The sequence below is a fragment of the Nipponia nippon genome, unplaced genomic scaffold, assembly GCF_047370975.1.
Source record: "Nipponia nippon isolate SJK-2023a ecotype South Korea unplaced genomic scaffold, ASM4737097v1 scaffold_6, whole genome shotgun sequence".
NCBI lineage: Eukaryota > Metazoa > Chordata > Aves > Pelecaniformes > Threskiornithidae > Nipponia > Nipponia nippon.
This window is the reverse complement of record NW_028262380.1, coordinates 29,672,249-29,691,557: the sequence shown is the minus strand read 5'-3', so window position 1 is coordinate 29,691,557 and position 19,309 is coordinate 29,672,249. Positions and strand designations below refer to the sequence as shown.

Genomic DNA, 19,309 nt, shown 5'->3' with positions numbered 1-19,309 from the left:
TAACTAGGTGCAACAGAATGAAAACGTTATATTCAATTTAGAAATCTTCTTTACACAACGCTACCTTAAGCGGAGACATTAAACTTTTAAACCAACGGTAATTATGTACGATACATGCCTTTTATTTTCTCCTCTAAGAAAGGAAAAAGAATTCCCATACAGTTTACATAAAACGCTGTGTTTGCCCACCTAAAATATGAATTTGAGGCAAAAGGCTTTGAAGGACGTCTCATTTTCAGATCACGTGAACTGTGATAATCATATTAACTGCTAGTTATCAGTTACCAGCATATAAAATGAGCGTTCTCCAAACATTATAGTTTGCGAGAGCCGGGTCTGACGTAGGCGTCACCTTTTCAGCACGTAAAAGGGCACAGGGTCAAATACTCTGCCCTCCGTGTCTGGTCCGTACTGGCCGCTCCCCACTCAGTCCCCTGTCAGGAAGACGACCGCACAAATAACGAGACGCACGCAGTAGGACCAGGCAGGCGCAGCGGTACCCGCGCAGCAGTCGGTACCGACGGGACTGACCCCGCGTGCCGCGCAGCAAGCGCCCCGAGACCGAGAACCGGGGAGCGGGCGGGCGCGGGAGCCTCGGGCCCTTCCACCCCACCCAGGGCTCCCGGGCATTATGAAATACTTGCTCGCACGTCCGTAAGTTTACTGGCACAACAGTAGCTTGCACAGGGAATGTCGAGGAATAGAGGGAGTCTCACTTTTCAGTGGAGAGTCCACACTGCAGAGGCATTTACATTAACTCATACAGTCATCTCCCGAGACGGTCATTCCCTTACACAAATAAACAACGTGCAGTATAAGCATGCATTAAGATTCCCGAGGGAAAAAAAGTTATTATATCCTTACAGTCTTTTACTCGAGAAAACCCATGATTATCCCAAATCCCCCCAAACATAAAAAAAAAGAAATATTTTTATTGGCAAGCTTATTGTTCACTAGTTTGTGTCATCTAGGTGGCGTTATTCCCTCAATGCCATAAGCCCGCTCCTGCGTTTTCTCACTTGCAGACTTTCTCCAATGTTTGAATGACATTCTCATTCATCCAAAATTTTCATTCATTCAAAAGAAAAAGCATTTCTTCTTTTTACAGATGGAAAACCACCGCCATAGGAACCTGCCCTAGTTTTATCACCTAAATCTTCCGCCTCCTGTTACTTGCATAACTCACAACTAAGAAACTTTGTGAATATTTTCGTGACCAATCTAATCAGCTTTGCAACAGCACACTAAAAAACACAGCAATGTCATTCCGGCAGACTTCGTGTATTTTCAGTTCTCTCAGCACGGCCACGAGAAGCATTCTCTGTAAGTTAAATTTTTGATACAACTTCAAGATTATCCAATTAGCACATTCCTTTTTTTAGCACATCAGCTTTTCTGAAAGCAATATTCCTGTTTTTATTATGATAAGTAGTATTTGGCTCTTTAAGCATTCTCATCTTCTCCCCCTTCTTTCCTCCTCATTTCAGCTGATTGCTCTGTACCCCCCAAAATAATCTTCTCGTGCATGCTGCTCCGCTGCTAGTCCACTCAATCAATAAGGTCTTTGAGAATTTTCATCTTGGTAGGTAAGTAAGTTATTTTTCATCTCCAGCAAGGATGTCAGGAATGCTTCTGTGCTATCAACTTCATCGTGGGTTTTGCTCACCTACAAGGCAAACCCCCAAAATAAACACCATGCGGTCAGCTGAAACAACACTGCTGAGAACAGGAGAATCCCTAATGGAAGACACCACTTTGACGGAGGCAGAGCAGGCGATGCAAACATTAGGAGATACTCTTCAGTAGTTTTGCCAATGTAGCTCTTTTCTTACAGGTAATAATAATGCAGTATTCCATTGATCGGGATCTTTTCTCCAGAAACACGGTGTTTTGTCATGACATGCACAAACTGAGAAATACGGCTAAATACACAAAACCTAGTATTAACAGCCAAGATACCATTCAAATTTTTACCAGAGACTGTCAGGTTTAACCTTCTGCACGTAAATATAGCTATTTTAAATATCTGCAGTTTCATTCAATCATTTTCTTCCGAAATGACTGTCTTAAGAGACCTAGCATGGGCAAGGCAGAATGTCAGTCTAAAGATACAGCTGGCACCATGAAAACAGTTTTGAAAAACAGTGAAGTGTGCTTACTTAGGTGCTTGGCTAGGTTCCCCAGCCCTTTTTCCCTGAATAGTTCACAGTATTATTCCAAACATTACTAACCAAGCATGACGACACCTTGAGGTTTCCAGCATATCCCTTTCAGACAAAACAAAGTGAGAGGTTAGTTCTACAGGTAACTTTTAATGCAAGTCTTGAAAATTTGAGAAGATTCTGATATTTTTCCCTTCCCAATACATGTGATTGCATTTATTTACATGTATTTTTACCTGTTGCTATACATTTGTATTAGTTATTGCCAGTTACCCTTTTCACTCTTAAACAATAGCACAAATGGTTTATAGTCATGACACCTCACGACAGCCTCGCTTGCCATTTATGCAAAATTAAAAGAAATTAAGCCTAAATATTTTTTTTTTTAATCTTCCGGTGGCAAGTCATGATTTACTCCTCATTTATTAATAGCTGGGCCCGGCAGAACACACCAAAGGTGCCGATACTCGTGACTAATCTAGGTGAAGTTCAAGTTAGCTGACAGGATGATAGTTTTCTTCAGTTCTTCATTCAGCTCTTACTCATCCCAGGTATCTCCATATTTATTTACTTTAACTAAAGAAAAGAAGAAAAAGTAGTCACGTATGACTTAATTTAACTGCAAAAGTTTATCTTATACAGTGCCGGAAAGTATGATGAAATGCATTATCATTTAAAGTGGGGAGAGCGTCAGTCACATCCCGACAGACATTTAATTAAAGCTACTTTTGAATAAATGGGGAGAAGAGTTTGTTAACCATTATTCTTTAATGAATTAATATTCAGTCAAGAGGCCTACCGTGCTAATTCCTGCTCTACAGAATTTGTAATTACTTGAAACAAATGTAACATGTGGATGAAACAAAGACAATTGGAGGAAACAGGCAAGGAATGTTATGATAAATAATGTGGCTACTTAATCTAGTTACGTGCGCAATTGGATGGATTCAGGATAGTTAAAAACACGTTCAAAGACAGACAAACAAAAATCAGTAATCCCTACTAGGAAACTACTCAGCCATTATTATTTGGCAGCTTCCTTTAGCATAGGAGTGAGTCAGAGAGTAAAAAACAGGGTACTGGTCTTAATGGATTTATTCCGAAGTACGTTGTGCGTAACTGAACAATGACCAGAAAGTGAAAAGATGCTCTCTTGAAAGTGAGCTGCAAAGCAGCCTGTAACTGACTGCCGTCACTGACAGGGTACGGGACGGACCTGTACAATCCAGTAGGAGGGCTGACACCAGTCAGGCACCCCTTTATAAATCTACTTGCAGGTTAATCACTAAGCCCACTGTTTATTAATGCCTAGCTGCAGTAGAACAAGTGGAACAGAGCAGAATGTACGGTCCTTGTTTCAGTGAGATGTCAGCAAACTTAGCATAACGCACTGACAAATCTCTTTTAAGCCGACTGACACTGCAGCGAGGCACAATGAGCAGCTCTCTCAAGGTACAATTTGATTTCCATTTCTATCAGCCATGGCAGCTGAGCAGGCGGCGCTCATTCCCTGGAAAATGGTCCCGTCCAGATCACTACGCAGCTGCAGGTATTTGTACGGCTACAATGAATGGAGAAGGCACCAGCAGATGGAAGTTAGGGACTGCTTAAAACTGGTTTAAGCATGGTTTGTTTTCCCCTATGTCCTCGCACCAGAGGGCAGAACCCACTGTCTCCTATTTGCTAGTCTGGTTCCTATGACACAGAGGTCAGAGGATGAACAAAGGGGTAATGACTTGGGACGTATGAACAGGCGACAACAAGTAACGTGTCCAGGGTGACACAAGAAGCTAAATTAGATCTTAGCCCGCAACATCAGTAGAATCCCTGAACTGTAGATTTAAATGTGCTTCCTCTTGTAAAACATTTCTGAACTTGTGTATTCCCTCCTTACTCTTTTTCCCTAAAAATACAAAGAGCTAGTCTTAAAAGTTTATTTACAAACCTTGTGAACTGCTCAGTGTAGTTCTGTTCTCAAAGCCTGAGTATAACCATCAAATGGAACACAGGCACATAACAGACAGAATGCAGTATTTGATCAACATTTTATAGAGGTCTTTTATAGACCTCAAATAACTAAAACTAAAATAACGAATGCATATTCTCATTCCACAGCCACAAGATTTGCCATGGAACACGGCAAGGTTTGCAGAATGCTGCTTCAGATTTCCCTGTATGGTTTTCAAGTGATGTGTCTAGGCCTTCTATTTGTGGAGAAATACCTTGAAAAAGAAATGTTGTGTAAATTAATGAAGTGTCAGCTGATGGAATTTAGAAGCAATCTGAAACTACAGCTTCAGAAGTTTTTTAATGTCTCATTTGGCATAGTCACGTGATAAGAGAAAAAGGCTTTCACCCTTGAAATAACCGATTTAAGTCATTACCGAATAATTGTTTATAATTTTTATTTCAATACCATGTATATCTGTCCAAAGACAGATGATCTGGAGAAAGTAATTCACAAGCATGAAATAGACTGATGCTCTTAAGCAACAGTGTTCCAAATCTTACTATTACTGCTTCAGAACTTTTTGCATTAATACACTTTTTATAGTTATTACCACCTGTTATGCCTGATGGGAGACATTAGCTATTCCTACAAATCTCGTCGTAACGTGATCGGTAAGACTGGACACTGCATACGAACCCAAACGATTCAAGCTGACTCGTCCAGCAGCGTGTTACACGGTAAAACATTCCTCTTGCTAACATCATCTTCACAGATGTCAGACTAAGTAAAGAAGTTCTAGGGCAAGCAATGATGAATTGCTTCTGTGTCTCCTTTTCAAAAAAATTGATTGAGTCAAAAAGTTGACTGAATGGCATCTTATTCTTCAGGACATTGCATTCTTATTTTGCTGTGTGAAGTTTTGTTTTTCACTGCGAAAACAAATCTCAATATTGCTGCCAAATACCGTTTCCTTCCTTTGAGTTTTAATGTAGAAAATGAACCTCTACAAACAATGCCTCTATAGAAATCCTCTCATTCCACATGAAACAATTCATAAAAATAATACCCCCCCCCTTCAAAACCATCACCCGTGTGCTCTATTTTGAGAGAACAATGCTATCTAAAACATACACCCCCTTCCACAGCTAAAACTCTTCAGTATAGCTCTGAGCTCACAGTATTCTTTGTTGAAGGAGGTTGCTCGATATATTCAATAAAGCAAAAGTTACGAGATTTTCAGTCTGGCACCAAGCAATACGGCTGGAGAAGAGGAATTATAATTTGCTGTTGGAAGATCAATATTTTTGAAAAAAGAATTAATTTGAAATATGAAACTACAGACCGCATCACATATGAGATAGCTGCAGATGCTGTAAAAATAAATTGCTTGAAGGGTAAGCAGAATTAAGCCATTTTTAACATTATTGCCAATATCTGAACTTACTATGTATTTCAGTAAATCAGTATATTACCTTCCTTAACTGGTTTTTCCTGTGAAAACTTGCTTGGAGTTTCTGCCTTTGGTGGTAGCATTACCTCATATGTCCCTCTGTGTTTATTCCTTAATTCCTCATACGTGATGCCCTTTTTTTTACGACTTTCTTCTGGAATTGGAGCAGGATCTGAAAAAGAACAAGCACCAAAACACTAGAAATGGCCTCACACACCAAAACTTGGCTACAACCTATTCTAGAATGCCAGTTAATTACAGCTCAATCCCAAATGAAAAGGAGCATGACAACTGCAATTCTAAATGCAACTGAGAATGTACGTGGTCTTTAATTAATCCATTCCTTTTATCCTTCTCATTTTGTCAAACTGCTTCGGAAGATTGGCAGTTAACTCCTTTTCTTCATTTTACCCAAAGGAAATCCTAACCACCATGTATTGCTGATGGACAAAATAGTTCTGGTCATTTATGTAACATTTATGATAATCACACATTTCGTATGATTTCTGAAGAGAAATCTAAGTGAAGGTCAAGTGTTTGCATTCAGGCTTCAAATTCTGCTTTCAAAGAATTAGGACTACATTCATCATATGTCATCTGATAAACATTTTATTATTTTATCTACATTTATAATATGCAGAATCTTGGTTCTATAATTAAGGTTCTACCAACTATTGATATTTGCGATGAAGTGTAATCAAAATTTTCTTGACACATTTACATCTGGTACTTTTATATAACTAAAACAGAGTTGCACGAAAGGGCTTTTTTGTGAAATAAAACCTTTTCCATAAAGGAGTTAAAAAATCCAAACTAATTCAAAGTACAAAACTCTGCACTTGACAGTAACTTCCTCCTTTGTGTAGCAGACAGACCTGAATTCAGAATCGTGTGTTTCCCCTGCAATAGCTGAGGACAGAGTTCATGCTGGAAGGAGGGGAACAGCTGCACAGAACAGTACTTGAAAACCATTTTAGTTCTCCCTGAGAAAATCAGCTGTTGCCGGACAGAACACAATATGCATTCAGTTCTCAGAAGATTTAAATGTTTGTCACATTATAAAAAAGCAGTCTAATGTCGCTGAATTATAGCAGTATACAGTTACAGCACCACTGCTGGTGAAAATGGAATAACCTCAGAAAGGCTACCAGACAAATGGTAGAGACTATGGTTTATTTAGTGCAGCGAAAGAATGGCATATTCACCTTAATTTCAATCGAAAAGAACTTCAAGTCAGGCTGAATTTTTTGCAGGTTTAGTTTCACAACAGATTAAACCTTTTAAGTTAATTTACGATCTTTACTTTCAATTAGAGCTACAAAACATGAAAAAAAACCCCTGAATTTAGTTTGCAGTTAGAATACAAAATAATACATGTATTTACCTTCTGTGTAAAAACAATTCTGGGAACTTCAAGCTGTTTCATTCAAAATGACTGTATTGTACCATGTATGTTTGCACGGGATGAAAATACATAGTTTAGTAAGAGAAGTGTCTAAGAGAAAGGTGAGAGTCATTGTACTACAAACTGCTAAACATTCAGACAAAACCCACCTTGAACAGTGTAATCAGTAATTCCTGTAGGTGAAGATTCATTCAGGGAAGCACTGAATGGGATGGGTTCATAACTTGAGAGGGCTCTATCTGTTGAACTATAATCATCTGAATAGCTAGAAGAAAGTGGGAATTCAGCTCTTGGAGAAGAAGATTCAGTAAATGACTGAGAAGGTGTGTCTGAAAATTCAGATTTCCGACTGGAACGGCTGGAAAATAATACAATTAAATATTAAATACAGAAATACTAAAGTTAAAAATGGAACTATAAGAGTAACAATATGTGCAGTTCAAGAAAATACTTTTATTTTAAATGGTTTAGTTTCCAACATGAATTATCGTCTTAAAAAAAAAAAAGTTTGGGGTACTTTTTCTTTTTCCTGTACATTGCGAAGATCTGTATAGTCCCTTTCCCAACACTCTTCCCTTCCTCCCAGAAACTTATGTCACACCTGAAAATCTCCAGAACAGAAGACAAAAGAGACAAAGTATTTTGCACTTTACAAGACAAAAACGACAATCCCTTCCCCCAGGGAGTCCTCAGTCAGAAAAAACACATCAGACACAAATAGTACAGGGTGTGCCCATGTAACTAGTGGTAGCATGAACTACAGTTATTTTCAAAGGCCTTTTAGGAAGAATTTGCAATTTAAAACCCTTCATCCTTAGAAGCTGCTGTAATTGATCAGTACTGAACAGCAGAAGAAAAGGAGAACGAAGAGCTATCTTGGGGAAATTAAACTATGAAGGTTTACCGAGTTGCTGAATTCAGCAGAAACATTGACGGATTTTCTCTTAAGAGAGGAAGGTAAGATCATGTAAAGAATATTCTGGAAACCGATGCCTGATATTCTAAGGCATTCGCTACATACTCGGAATGACCCTGCAAACCACTACACAACATGTCTCTTTATCAAGAATGCCACTAGAATGTCTCTAGAGTATTTATTCATTTTTTACTTTAAATTCCTGCTTAGCTGTAGTTTTAGTTTAATATGAAAAACGTTTCCAACTAGTCTTTGTTTTATTCTCACAATAAACATACAGAATTAAGCCATTTTATTGCCTCAATTTATTTTTAAAGTATATGCAAACAGAGCTTTAAAGAACTATCTAATCTTCTAGCTCCCTACCTATTTTTAACTGCAAATCAGAATCACCAAAATACATTAATCAGTAGATGTATAATGACCATGAAAATGTAATGATTTCTGTTGCTGGCATAGAAGAGTAGCACGTATGGACAAGAATGCAATTTGAATGAATTTAAATTAATCATTGAACAAAAAAAAAAAAAAAGAGAAAAGAAAAGGAATTTATCGCTTCGGAAATAAAATTTTACAGATACAAAAGAATGGGCCATTAAAGGTTGAAGGGACTTATTGGGGCATCAGATGACAGCATTTAAACAGGTTCTCACCTAGACTGAACACAGTTAATGATCATGACAATTTCTTATTAGAAGCTGGAGGGGAGTGAAGGGACAAGTCCAGCTCCAATTCAGCTGAGTTTATACAGTAAACATATAAAGAGGTAATTCCTAAAATTATGTTTGATGCCATAAAAATGTAAACATTTCAGAATAAAGGTAAATCTTGCAGACAAAACTGTTGTAAATCTGAATTTATAAAGTAATTAAGAATGTAATCAAGTCTTTTATAAACACTTAACAAAGCTTAGCACATACATAGCAGGACTACTACTCACTATCCAAACACTATTCTCCCAGTTTTGCATCAAGGGTTTAAGTGAGATATTCTGAAAGTAGTTTGCAATTAAAAACCACTTGAAGTAGTCAACATTTTAGAACAAAACAGGAAATAGTTTTAAGAACCTGATGAGTTTCTCATATGTACAGCATAATGCTGTTACAGATGTAAAGGATTTAAACAAACAGCAGTAAGTTCGACCACCATGCTTCTTCCTGGGCTGATATTGTTTACTGAGCTCTTTCCTTTGATAAACACTGAAATCATTTCCACCCTCTTCCTACTTCAATCAAACTAAACTATGGGAAAAACTTCCAGAATGTAACACTATTTTATTTCAGTTAACTTAGTTTACTTCTAAACCAAGGAGGCAACTTCTGCTGTCACACTACTGTACATAAATTCCACAGGAAAACACCACCTTAATTTACAAAGAATAGATTTTGCTAAGTAAAATGTTTCTTCTTCTACTCCTCAAAGTGATCAGTTGTATGTAAAGAGCTCAAAATGTGTGTTTTACAGCTGGCCAGCTGATACAGATACAGCTTCCTGAAAGTGGTAGATTTGGGGTAACAGAGGAAAGAGAGAAGGTGCAGCTCTGAAGGTCTTTGAAAGCTGCAAATGTAGCCTTGATCTGTTAGCGTTTAAAATGTCCTATTCAAGAATAAGATATAAATTTAAAAGAGAATTAAATTCTTACTTATGTGAACTATGTCTCTGAGCTTGTCGTAGAACATCTCCTATTGGGGAATCCTTCAGTTTCTTAAATTTCTCGCTACAGATTGGCAAGTAGGATATCTTTCCAGCCAGGTATCCACACATTCCAGCAACTTTTTTGAAAGAAAAAAAGATGGGTTTATATACTGTATCATAACATTCAACATAGTTTTAAAATAATCATTTCAAATAAATTATACAGTATCTTGAATAAAAGAAAAAACCCAATTTAGATCTAAACGAAAAACATGCAGTAATCATCTCTCTCTGCTTCTTTTGCAGACAAAGTGTACTAAACCCAAATGCAACAGCTGAACAGAGACATAAAGCAATGATTTAGACATGGCATGAGCATCAGATGATTTCAGCTAGTACTTGATGAACGAAAGGTGATGAAAAAAGAAAAATAACTGCAATCAGTTTTTCCCAAGATCCAGAAATAACAATTAATTATCAAAGAAGATAAAACAGTCAGGAGTAAACAAAGGTAGTAAATTCTGCTAATTTAATCCATCAGAACAGTCAGATCTTGAAAAGGCTTTCACTAGTATGAAAAGAAGTCTAAATAAATTTAGGATTAGGCTCAGTATCTTCTGAAGAGGATTCCATGATATGGTTGCCAGTCGGCAAACAACTGAATTAGCCGAACCCTCACAATCTCTAGGCAAATGCTTTCAATTTAGTGCACGAGATATTTTCATCTGTTTGACAGGACACAAGAATAAATGATCATGATTGTTCTTTCTGGGCTTAAAACTGATGATTTCCATCAACTGGCTCCTTCAAGTTTTATAAGTAGGTCAAACGGAGTATGAAGGAGCATGAAGGATTCAATGGCAATTAATAGAAGTTTTGTTGTTGACTTTGTAGGAGAAAAGGACTAGGTCCTTCTCTCATAAGCAACGAGTATTTTCTAAATACAAAGACTAAATAAGTCAGGAAGGAGTTAATTACCAGTAGCATTAATCCCCTGAGGTCCTCACACTGCAGATTACATTGCCTGGGAATCAATATAAAAAGGGGATTTTACCCTACCCTGCTGTACTGGTACTGAAATTGTGATTCCTGTTCTAATGCCTGTATTTTCAAAAGGAGGTTAAAAATTCTTTTCCAAGGGAAAAGAGAAGGACAGCCACAACCATGAGTGAAGTTTAAAAATGAGAAATGTAAGGGTTTAGCTGTTTAGCAGGTCAAAAAAATTGGAAGACACCTCAAACGCTATAAATATGCACAAAGGGAAAAATTACAAGCCCCTAAAAGGAAAAACAGCCCAACAAGAATTCGGACTAAATATTTAGCAAAATGAAGCTAAGCAGCAAAGGTGATTAATCTTTGGCATAAATTACAAAGAGAAAGTCTCCTTTTCTTGAGGCCTTCCAGTCAAGAAAAGTGGAAGCATCTCTCTGGAAGATGTTTCACCCGAAGTAATTACTGGCTAAACTATTTGGCTTCTCTTGTTACAGAATTAACAGCCAGATGACCCACATTCTCAAAATTAGCACAGTAAATTAGATATTGTTGCTCTCTGCTTCTTCTGTATTCACTGTAACAAGACCTTGGAGAAGCTGATCAGAGAGAGATAAAAGAGGCCAGGTCCCACTGCAGGCTAACGTGAAGTAGGACATACGGATCTTACCCTTCTTTGCCAAAGAGCGATAGAGGACCAATAGCTCTATGCTATGTTGAAGGGGATGCTGTCAATGGAGTGTATCAGTCACGACTAACTAGAAGTTCCATTAAATTGTCAGAGCGCCTAGAAGACTACTGAGAAAAGTTACAAGTAATTCCTATAGGCAGAACATCATCCTGGAATCTGAAAGTTCCTATCTAGAAAATGAAACACCTCTCAACTTCCAGATAAAACCAAGAGGGGCAAAGCAGGGAAAGATGCAAGATGGAGACTAAAAAAAAAACCTGACTCAACTAAGTTAGTTAGATCTAAAAGACCAAGTACTGTAATCAGGCATAGATACTCTGCAGAAAAAGGAATCTAACAACCACAAGTGACACACACCATTATCAAAGACAGACTATTGTACTCAATAGATGCAGAAGCAGTACGCTCAGGTCAGTGACACCAGAAAAGCAAGAACTGTCTTGAACTGTTTTACTGTTGTTTAACATCAGCTAGCTATGAGCTAGCACCGGTGCCTGGAATTGCATATGCTCTTCTTTCAGAACTCATGGAGGAAAAAAAAAAACCAAACCAAAACACAACTGCACTGCTTCCTTTAATCGGATTTCACTGCAGAAGGAATGTACAGTTAAATTATGAGACGCAATTTGGACCTGTAAACTATGTCCCTGGCAATAGTTTTCAGGAAGATCCTGTAGACAGTAGGGGCATCTGACCTAAACAATATGAGGATGAAACGAAAACTGCTTAACTCAGGCCTTTTACATTCCAACTATGTCCCAGAAAAATCCCTGTATTTAAAAGTCACATAAATCACACGAAGTTACCTACTGAAAAACAACTAAAGCACACACTTTATGGAAAACTCTTCTAGTATAAAACAAAAGTCCATATACCTACCTAGTACACATCGGAAAGAAGCCATAAGTATTTTGGTTTAGAACCTTAACATCAAGAGTAGCTGGTCTGGTCCAGCTGCTCCTTATTTTTTCCCTTGATTTCAAAACTTAGTTCTATTAAATAGGAGGAACGTAACCCTTAACTAGAAATGTCTAGGAGATACCAGGGAAATGGTAATTCTATTATTTATTAGAAACATTTGTGTTATAACATTGTTTGGCCTTCAAAGAAAGCAAGTACAATTTAGGATAAACAAATGGCAGCCCTAGTCTCTCACATTCATTTATCTGCTTAAACAACACTTCCTTCACCACAAATCATTGGTTTTACCCTCTTCCCACTTAAGTAAACTGTAAGAGTAACTGGCTGTATCTGGGCAGATTGGCAAGATGGCAACTTCCTGTTTTGCTGTCATGTATTACATTGAAAAGGTTAATTTATTAATTTAATTTTGATTATACTTAATCCAAAATCATTCACGTGAAATTGCTGTTTTCCTACAATTGTACATACGTAATGTCCAGGAAAAAAAGGCACTAAAATAGCCTGAATGGGACAAGTGCGACGCATGAATAAAGACCTTCAAATTAGGAAGGGAAGGGTGGCAGTACTCTGGCAAAGTAATTTAAAGTAAGCTTGTACAGTATCTATTTACAATGTTTGTTTTTATCTTAAATTCTTACATGACACTTGTCAAGCGTATTCCAAATGTTACAATTTTATGGAAAGCCTATAGACAAAACTTGTCCAAAATGTGCTGCACAAATTCAAAGATGGTGAATAAATGAAATGCTCTACCTCTTGACATTGAATAGGTTCTTGCAGTATGAGATGTTATAGTTAAGAAACACAGCTAAAAAGTTGCTGACTGATAGAATTAACTAGCAAGGTGAAACTTATTCACCAGATATATCAGATCGTTTACTCCTATCTTCAGGAACAGTTGTACCAACGTAAGCATTGATTCTATGATTCTGTAAGTGCCTGATTCCCCACCTGGGACAGGGTAATCCTGGTTATACATACAAACTGGGGGACGAGAGGCTGGAGAGCAGCCCCATGGAAAGAGATCTGGGGGTTTGGGTTGATGTCAAGTTAAATATGAGTCAACAGCATGCCCTGGCAGCCAGGAGGGCCAACTGTGTCCTGGGGTGCATCAAGCACAGCACAGCCAGCCAGTCGAGGGAGGTGACTGTCCCACTCTACACTGCGCCGGTGTGGGCCCACCTCGAGCACTGTGTGCAGGTTTGGGCGCCTCAATATAAGGACATCAAACTATTAGAGTGTCTCCAGAGGAGGGCAACCGGGATGGTGAAAGGTCTCAAGGGCAAGACTCTCAAGGGCAAGACTCTCAAGGGCAAGACTCTCAAGGGCAAGACTCTCAAGGGCAAGACTCTCAAGGGCAAGACTCTCAAGGGCAAGAGGAGTGGCTGAGGTCACTTGGCTTGTTCGGCTTGGAGAAGAGAAGGCTGAGGGGTGACTTCATCACAGTCAACAACTTCCTCAAGGCGGGCAGTGAGGGGAGGTGCTGATCTCTCTCTGGTGACCAGCAATAGGACACAAGGAAATGGAATGAAGCTGCATTGGGGAAGTTTGGATTGGACATTAGGAAAAGGTTCTTCACTGAGAGTGTGGTTGGTCACTGGAACAGGCTCTCCAGGGAAGTGGTCACGGCACCAAGCCTGTCAGAGTTCAAGACTAAGAGCGTCATCCAGACAGTCCTTATGGTTTAGTTTTAGGTAGTCCTTGCAAGGAGCAAGGAGTTGGACTTGATGATTCTGGGTCCCTTCCAGCTTGAGATATTCTACGATTCTATAATTCTACAGAGTGGAATCACAGCGAATCAGCCAGCTAGTCTCATGGGAGTTACATCTGTGTAGCAGACTCCAGAATCTAAGGCATGAACACAAGCTGAATTTATATGTAGCTTTTACTTACATGCAACTTTTGTAAAAGAGCCGAATCTTGAGCTATCTCTTAGAACACCTGAAAATGAGGATCAAAGTAATTAGTAATAAGTTATTAAGAATTAAGCTGAAAAACATCAACTGTAATTATGTTTGTAGGTATGTTTGTAGGTAGCATCTTACTCTTTTACACTTAACATTGAAGAAAATTCAAGAAAACCTAACATCTGAATTCCCCCTAAAACTATGAAGATCTAAGAATTACCTCTTTAATCATATCACACATGGTATTACTACACACTGTAGAATATATTGTTTCATAATCACTGAGATACTGCATTTGTCAAACAACATAAAATGAACATGAATTTGATTTTAATTTAAAGTTGTGCTCTTTCTTTAGTTTTAGGCACTGCAAGTCATGTAGCTGAAGAGTCTGAACAACTTTTAATTACAAGTAGATTAGACATTAGATTATTACAGTAACTTTATTAACAGCAGAAATATATTTCATGTGAGCAAATCCAAATTAACCCAAAGTATGTTTACACTTTACCTTTCCTAATTAAGAAACTAGTAGCAAGCATGCTCGCTGCAGCCAGAGGAAAAGCTGTGAAGAAGAAGAAAAGTTGCTTAAAATATTATTTTCAATGTTTTCAACCACATTTAACAAAATATGTAATAAAATGAGAGTTGCTAGACCTTACTAAGCTCACTTATATAAGATATATATAATATACAAAAATATGTCTAAGATATATATATGATTCACAAAATGTATATAAATTCTGAAACATTCTCTATTCCAGTTTTTCAGACCTACTACAAATTATGCAGTACCAGTTAATGAGACATCCTGTCTTCATTAGACTTCATGCTTCCTAAAATACAAAAGCCAATGCCAGATGGGATAAAGCTCTAAGGACAAGATTCCAGGTCCAGCTACAACTGCTACAGCATCAAGATGCAGAACTTTAAACCAGAGAAGCATACACTGTTCTTCAGGATGGAAGGCAAGTTACACAGAGGCCACTGCCTCTAAAATTTTTGATAACCAAAAGTCTTGATTTTGTTTTAACGTAAGAACTTTGGAAAAAGTCTAACTCTTAGAGAGATATAAACTACACTGATTAAAATTAGGTAACCTGTTTTATTCACCAGCAAATTAAAGAACAGGGCAGCTTTTTCTGTAGCTTACAGATCAAAATATACAACTCAGGGGTAGGGTGAGGAATGCAGAGAAGACAACAAACATGGAACAGCAGTACTGCCTATCACAATCAGCTTAACAGTTCATGTCAGTTTTTATCATATTGAAAGAGTTCAGGTGGCACGAAGCATCTGAAGATGGCAAGAAACAAAAGGAACGCTTATTTCAAGCACTGATAATTATGATATTGGGAGGATTAACTTTGAAAATATTCGTGAAGAACACCACACCTACACAAGATACAGAGACACTGAAATAACAAACATGACAGAAGACTAAAGTTAATTACATTAAACATTTAGATATGTCATAATGAAATTACATTTTAAGCAAGTCTGAAAATGTAGATGTTACAAAAAGGCTCAAGACTTTACCTTTACCTAGAGGAGATATTTTTGCAACAGCACTAGATGTTTATAGTGTTTTGATCCACACAGCCTAGTAATTAAGTCCATATTTGAAGATAAATTTTATTTTTTAGAATTTGGACAACGCAGTATTAAAATATACTTTGCAAACTAACAGTTTATTCCTTCACAAATTCTGGCGGGTCTAAACTAGGTTAGGAATCCCACCAGCATTTTAGGGTAAATATGACTGGATGTCCCTTTTAAGAAAAAGTATTGGCTCCTTGGTTCACAAGCAAGATTACAGTAACACTTCAAAATAGAGAATAAAATCTTCCAATCTATTAAAGATTAAAACCCTGATGCTTTTAGAGATTCTAGACCTAGATTTTCCAAAATTTAGAGTTCTAGATTTTCTGAGATATAGAATGGCAGTGCAGATTTGAAGCTAAATTGTAAGAGGAAAAAAAAAAAGGGGGGGGGGTGTGATGTTAAAAAAAAAATCCAAAAGAACTTATTACAGAGGACTTCAGTCTAACCCTTAGAGGTTTGACATGATTTATAGGCCCAACACAAATATTCCAGACATCAAAGGCAGGTTACGCACTTCAGTGGAAACAGCTGCTAGTATGTGAGCATATAAATGACCTAAAATGGTAACTAGAAATTAAGAGAGTAATATGTAAATGAAAATTGGGTTCATAAATAAAAATTAATAATTATTCAAGTGTAGAAAGAAAACAAAAGCAGCTTAATAGATCATAAAATATCAATGCTTTTCACTTCTATGGGCAAAAAGTACTTTTTCTGCTTCAGGAACAGAATAAATCCTAGGAAAAGTAATGGAAGGCTGATATGTCAACAGCACATAATTAAGGATGGGAATGTAATGTACCCTAATCAAAATGGTTTTATGGGGAAAAAGTTGTACCGACCTGGTTTGATTTTGTTAGTGAGATTAAAAGGGCAAAGGATAAATTTGTAGGTTGTAATGTGAATTTTTACAGTATTAGAATTTATGTTATATGATAATGTGATCAAAAATCAGTAATACCACTAAAGCGTATATTAAACTGAATTATGAAATGACTAGCAAGCGTTTCTGAAATAGAAGCTGTCAACAGAAACTACTGCAAAACAGAGAGGGTTTGTAAGAACTGGTAAAAATCGGCTACAGCTTGAAATTTGAATAAACAAACTGAAAATACACAGACTTATAGCAATATCTGTGAATACCAAGAACAGCAACAGGCCTTAGGCTCTCCCAGTGAGATAAGAGGACAGCACACAACTCCTGAAAAAATCTCTCAATCATTCTTGTAGCTCCCTAAAGTGAAATTACTGAAGAAACTAATTTGGGACTTCTCAACAATACCTTCATGTTATTTCTTGAGTCTCTGCATAAAGATGCACAGGGCAGTAAGTTACATTGCCAATCAAGAACTCGCAGCAGAACACCTCAAGAACAAACACCTCCCTCCCCTCTTGTCTTCCAGGAGAGAGGTTATCAATAAGCCCATACCAATCACCAGCTTACTACTAATGAACCTGACTCTCTTCACTTATAAAAATATAAGGAACATAGCTAGATTTTAGCAAACAATCTGAAGGTTTCCAGGTATTTAAATAAAAGCGGAAGAGGAGAATGCCAAAGCAACGGAGAAAAATAAAGCAGAACTTTGAATCGTAAATTCAAAATCATAATGCCTTAGAAGCTGCCCCTCAAAGTACTGGGCGCCAGGAGAAATCAGAGCCCCAGGGTGCTAAATTTAGCAAATCAGCTGCTAAATTCTTCATCAGTATCAGGAGTAATTTACTACTGTGTGATAAAACAGCGGGTAACAACCACATCAGAAGGCTTGGTCAAACCTCTTGACCTGTGTATAAAAAACAGGTACATCTTGAACCTTTGGATCACAGAAACAACGTTAAGAAGTAATGCCATCAATTCTCAGTGTTTTGTGGAAAAGAAACCCCAACATAACCTTGATATTTCAAATAAATTAAGATGAGACACAAAGTACTCTGTGAAATCAATGCAAGTTTATTATTCCTGTATACTAGCTGTAGTACAGAAATCATTACTGACTGCAGAATCATCCTTGAGAATCTCAGCTTTTATTTACAGGGTAAAAAGCCCAAATGTCTGGCCATGCTCAGACACAGAAATTTTCTCCAAAAATTGAGCTGAGTGACTACTTATACTTTGTTCTCCTCACAAGTCTTCAGAAACATGGAAAGAAATGGTTCTAAGCTAAACTATTTTATTCTTGCATTATAAAGATAACAAAAAAATTGAAAATAAAAATGTATAAATAAGAAAAAAAAGAATATTCAGATACATAAATAAAACAGAGATTCCATTAATTATATCTATTTTCAGACTTTTAATAAGCATATTAATTTAAAATATGAAGGGATCTTGCTATAAAGCATAAACCTTAGAAAACATGTTGCACCTTTTACAAAAGTCCTGTCCTGCAAACTCCTAATAAATGCAAATCCTACATGGATCAACATTTACTGGGATGAAATTTTAGACCACGTGAAGCTTGTTAATAAACTGTTGTGGTACACTGACCTGGGCCTTCCTTCCTTAATGCCTCATATAATAACAAAAACAAAGGGTGGACGAAAAGCAAACCAAGTTTACCAGCAAACTGAACTCACCTCTATACCGGGCACTCTCTTCAGCACATTCCTTGAGGAGTCTCCTTTCCTCCTCTGTTGGCACATAAGGCTTAGGTACTTCCCTCTTTCATTAGGGAAACAAATTAGAAAAGAATGAGCAAAAGAAAGGTTTGGGGGGATTTTTCAATCAAGAACTTTGTCTAACTTTCACACCTGGTAGCGCCCGTACTTTATCACAGCTATACTTAAGGAACCAGTGCCTTTTGTCTACAAATGTCACATGAAATATATCATTAAAAAAAATCCAATGCTTCTACAAAACAGACAAGAAGGCAGAAAATATTTTGTGCAGTCTCAAATCCCAACTCGGTCTACTCTTTTTTTCTTCAGAAAAGCCTGCTTTGGTCCTTGCAACCAGCCTTCCAAATTGTTCAATTCTGACAGCTCATTAAATCCCTTTCAAATATATTTGTCAGGGTTTTAATTACACGATGGGCGTTGTTCGTTTACACGGATATATTTAGTGAAAGCTGGCCAGCTGTTTTGCCAGCAGGCGAGAAGTTTCTCCCAGAGGTGCGTGACCCTCTCCTGTCGTGAAAGGCGTGCGACCAGGCACCCTGCCAGACCACCGACCGGGAGAAGGGCAGATGCGAGAAGGCCGCCGGTACCGGGAGGAACACCTCCTGCCGGGACCCCCTCCCGAAAGGCCGCCGGGAAGGCCTCAGGGGCACCGTCCCCGCGCCTCCGCAGGCCGCCAGGGAGCTCAAGGCAGGGGAGGGCGAAAGGCTGACAGGAATCCCCCCTCCCCGGCCCGCGGAGAGCGTGTGCAGGCCCCGGGCCTGCCGCCTCACCCTCAGCAGAAACAACCCCACGCCCCACCGGGCTCCCCGCACAGCTCTGGCGGCTTCCCACAGGCAGGGCCGCCGAACGAAAGAATGACAGTACCTCGGCCGGATCGCCGACCTCCCCGCCGCCGGGACCCTGCCCGGCCTCCATGGCGGGGCGGGGAGGGCAGTGTGAACGACCGCTGACCCGGAAGTCGACGGGACGTTGTTCGCCGCCCTGGCTCCGTGCGCATGCGTGCAGGCGGCGGCGGAGGGGCAGCCGCTGGGGGCGTCTGGCTCCGCCATGGCGG

At 38.5% G+C, this 19,309-nt stretch overlaps 1 protein-coding gene across 4 annotated transcripts; it reads right to left on the bottom strand.

Annotated features, from left to right (window-relative positions):
• Positions 1-102: 102 nt before the first annotated feature.
• Positions 103-19,277, bottom strand: OCIAD1 (OCIA domain containing 1). Of its 4 annotated transcripts, XR_015699538.1 has the most exons (9): positions 19,120-19,277; positions 18,214-18,298; positions 14,543-14,596; positions 14,018-14,065; positions 9,527-9,656; positions 7,118-7,326; positions 5,586-5,735; positions 4,810-4,943; positions 2,293-2,738 (listed from the first exon to the last, which is right to left on the bottom strand). XR_015699538.1 is itself a non-coding variant. In XM_087735829.1 (8 exons), the coding sequence occupies exons 1-8, from the start codon at positions 19,168-19,170 to the stop codon at positions 1,647-1,649; spliced, it is 747 nt and encodes a 248-aa protein (XP_087591955.1). In that variant the 5' UTR covers positions 19,171-19,277; the 3' UTR covers positions 103-1,646. The 4 variants fall into 4 exon arrangements, 3 of the variants coding, with proteins under 3 accessions (XP_087591955.1, XP_009472512.1, XP_087591954.1); XM_087735829.1 differs by lacking the exons at positions 2,293-2,738; positions 4,810-4,943 and adding an exon at positions 103-1,666; XM_009474237.2 differs by lacking the exon at positions 4,810-4,943.
• Positions 19,278-19,309: the final 32 nt, after the last annotated feature.

Bases quoted from the DNA above. Each gene is read 5' to 3' on its own strand.
- OCIAD1 (XM_087735828.1), bottom strand. From the start codon at position 19,170: ATGGAGGCCGGGCAGGGTCCCGGCGGCGGGGAGGTCGGCGATCCGGCC. The intron at 5,736-7,117 runs GTGGGTTTTGTC...GTTCTTTTTCAG, and splicing joins TACTGATTACACTGTTCAAG to ATCCTGCTCCAATTCCAGAA. The intron at 5,043-5,585 runs GTAATATACTGA...TTGTTTTCGCAG, and splicing joins GGAAAAACCAGTTAAGGAAG to TGAAAAACAAAACTTCACAC.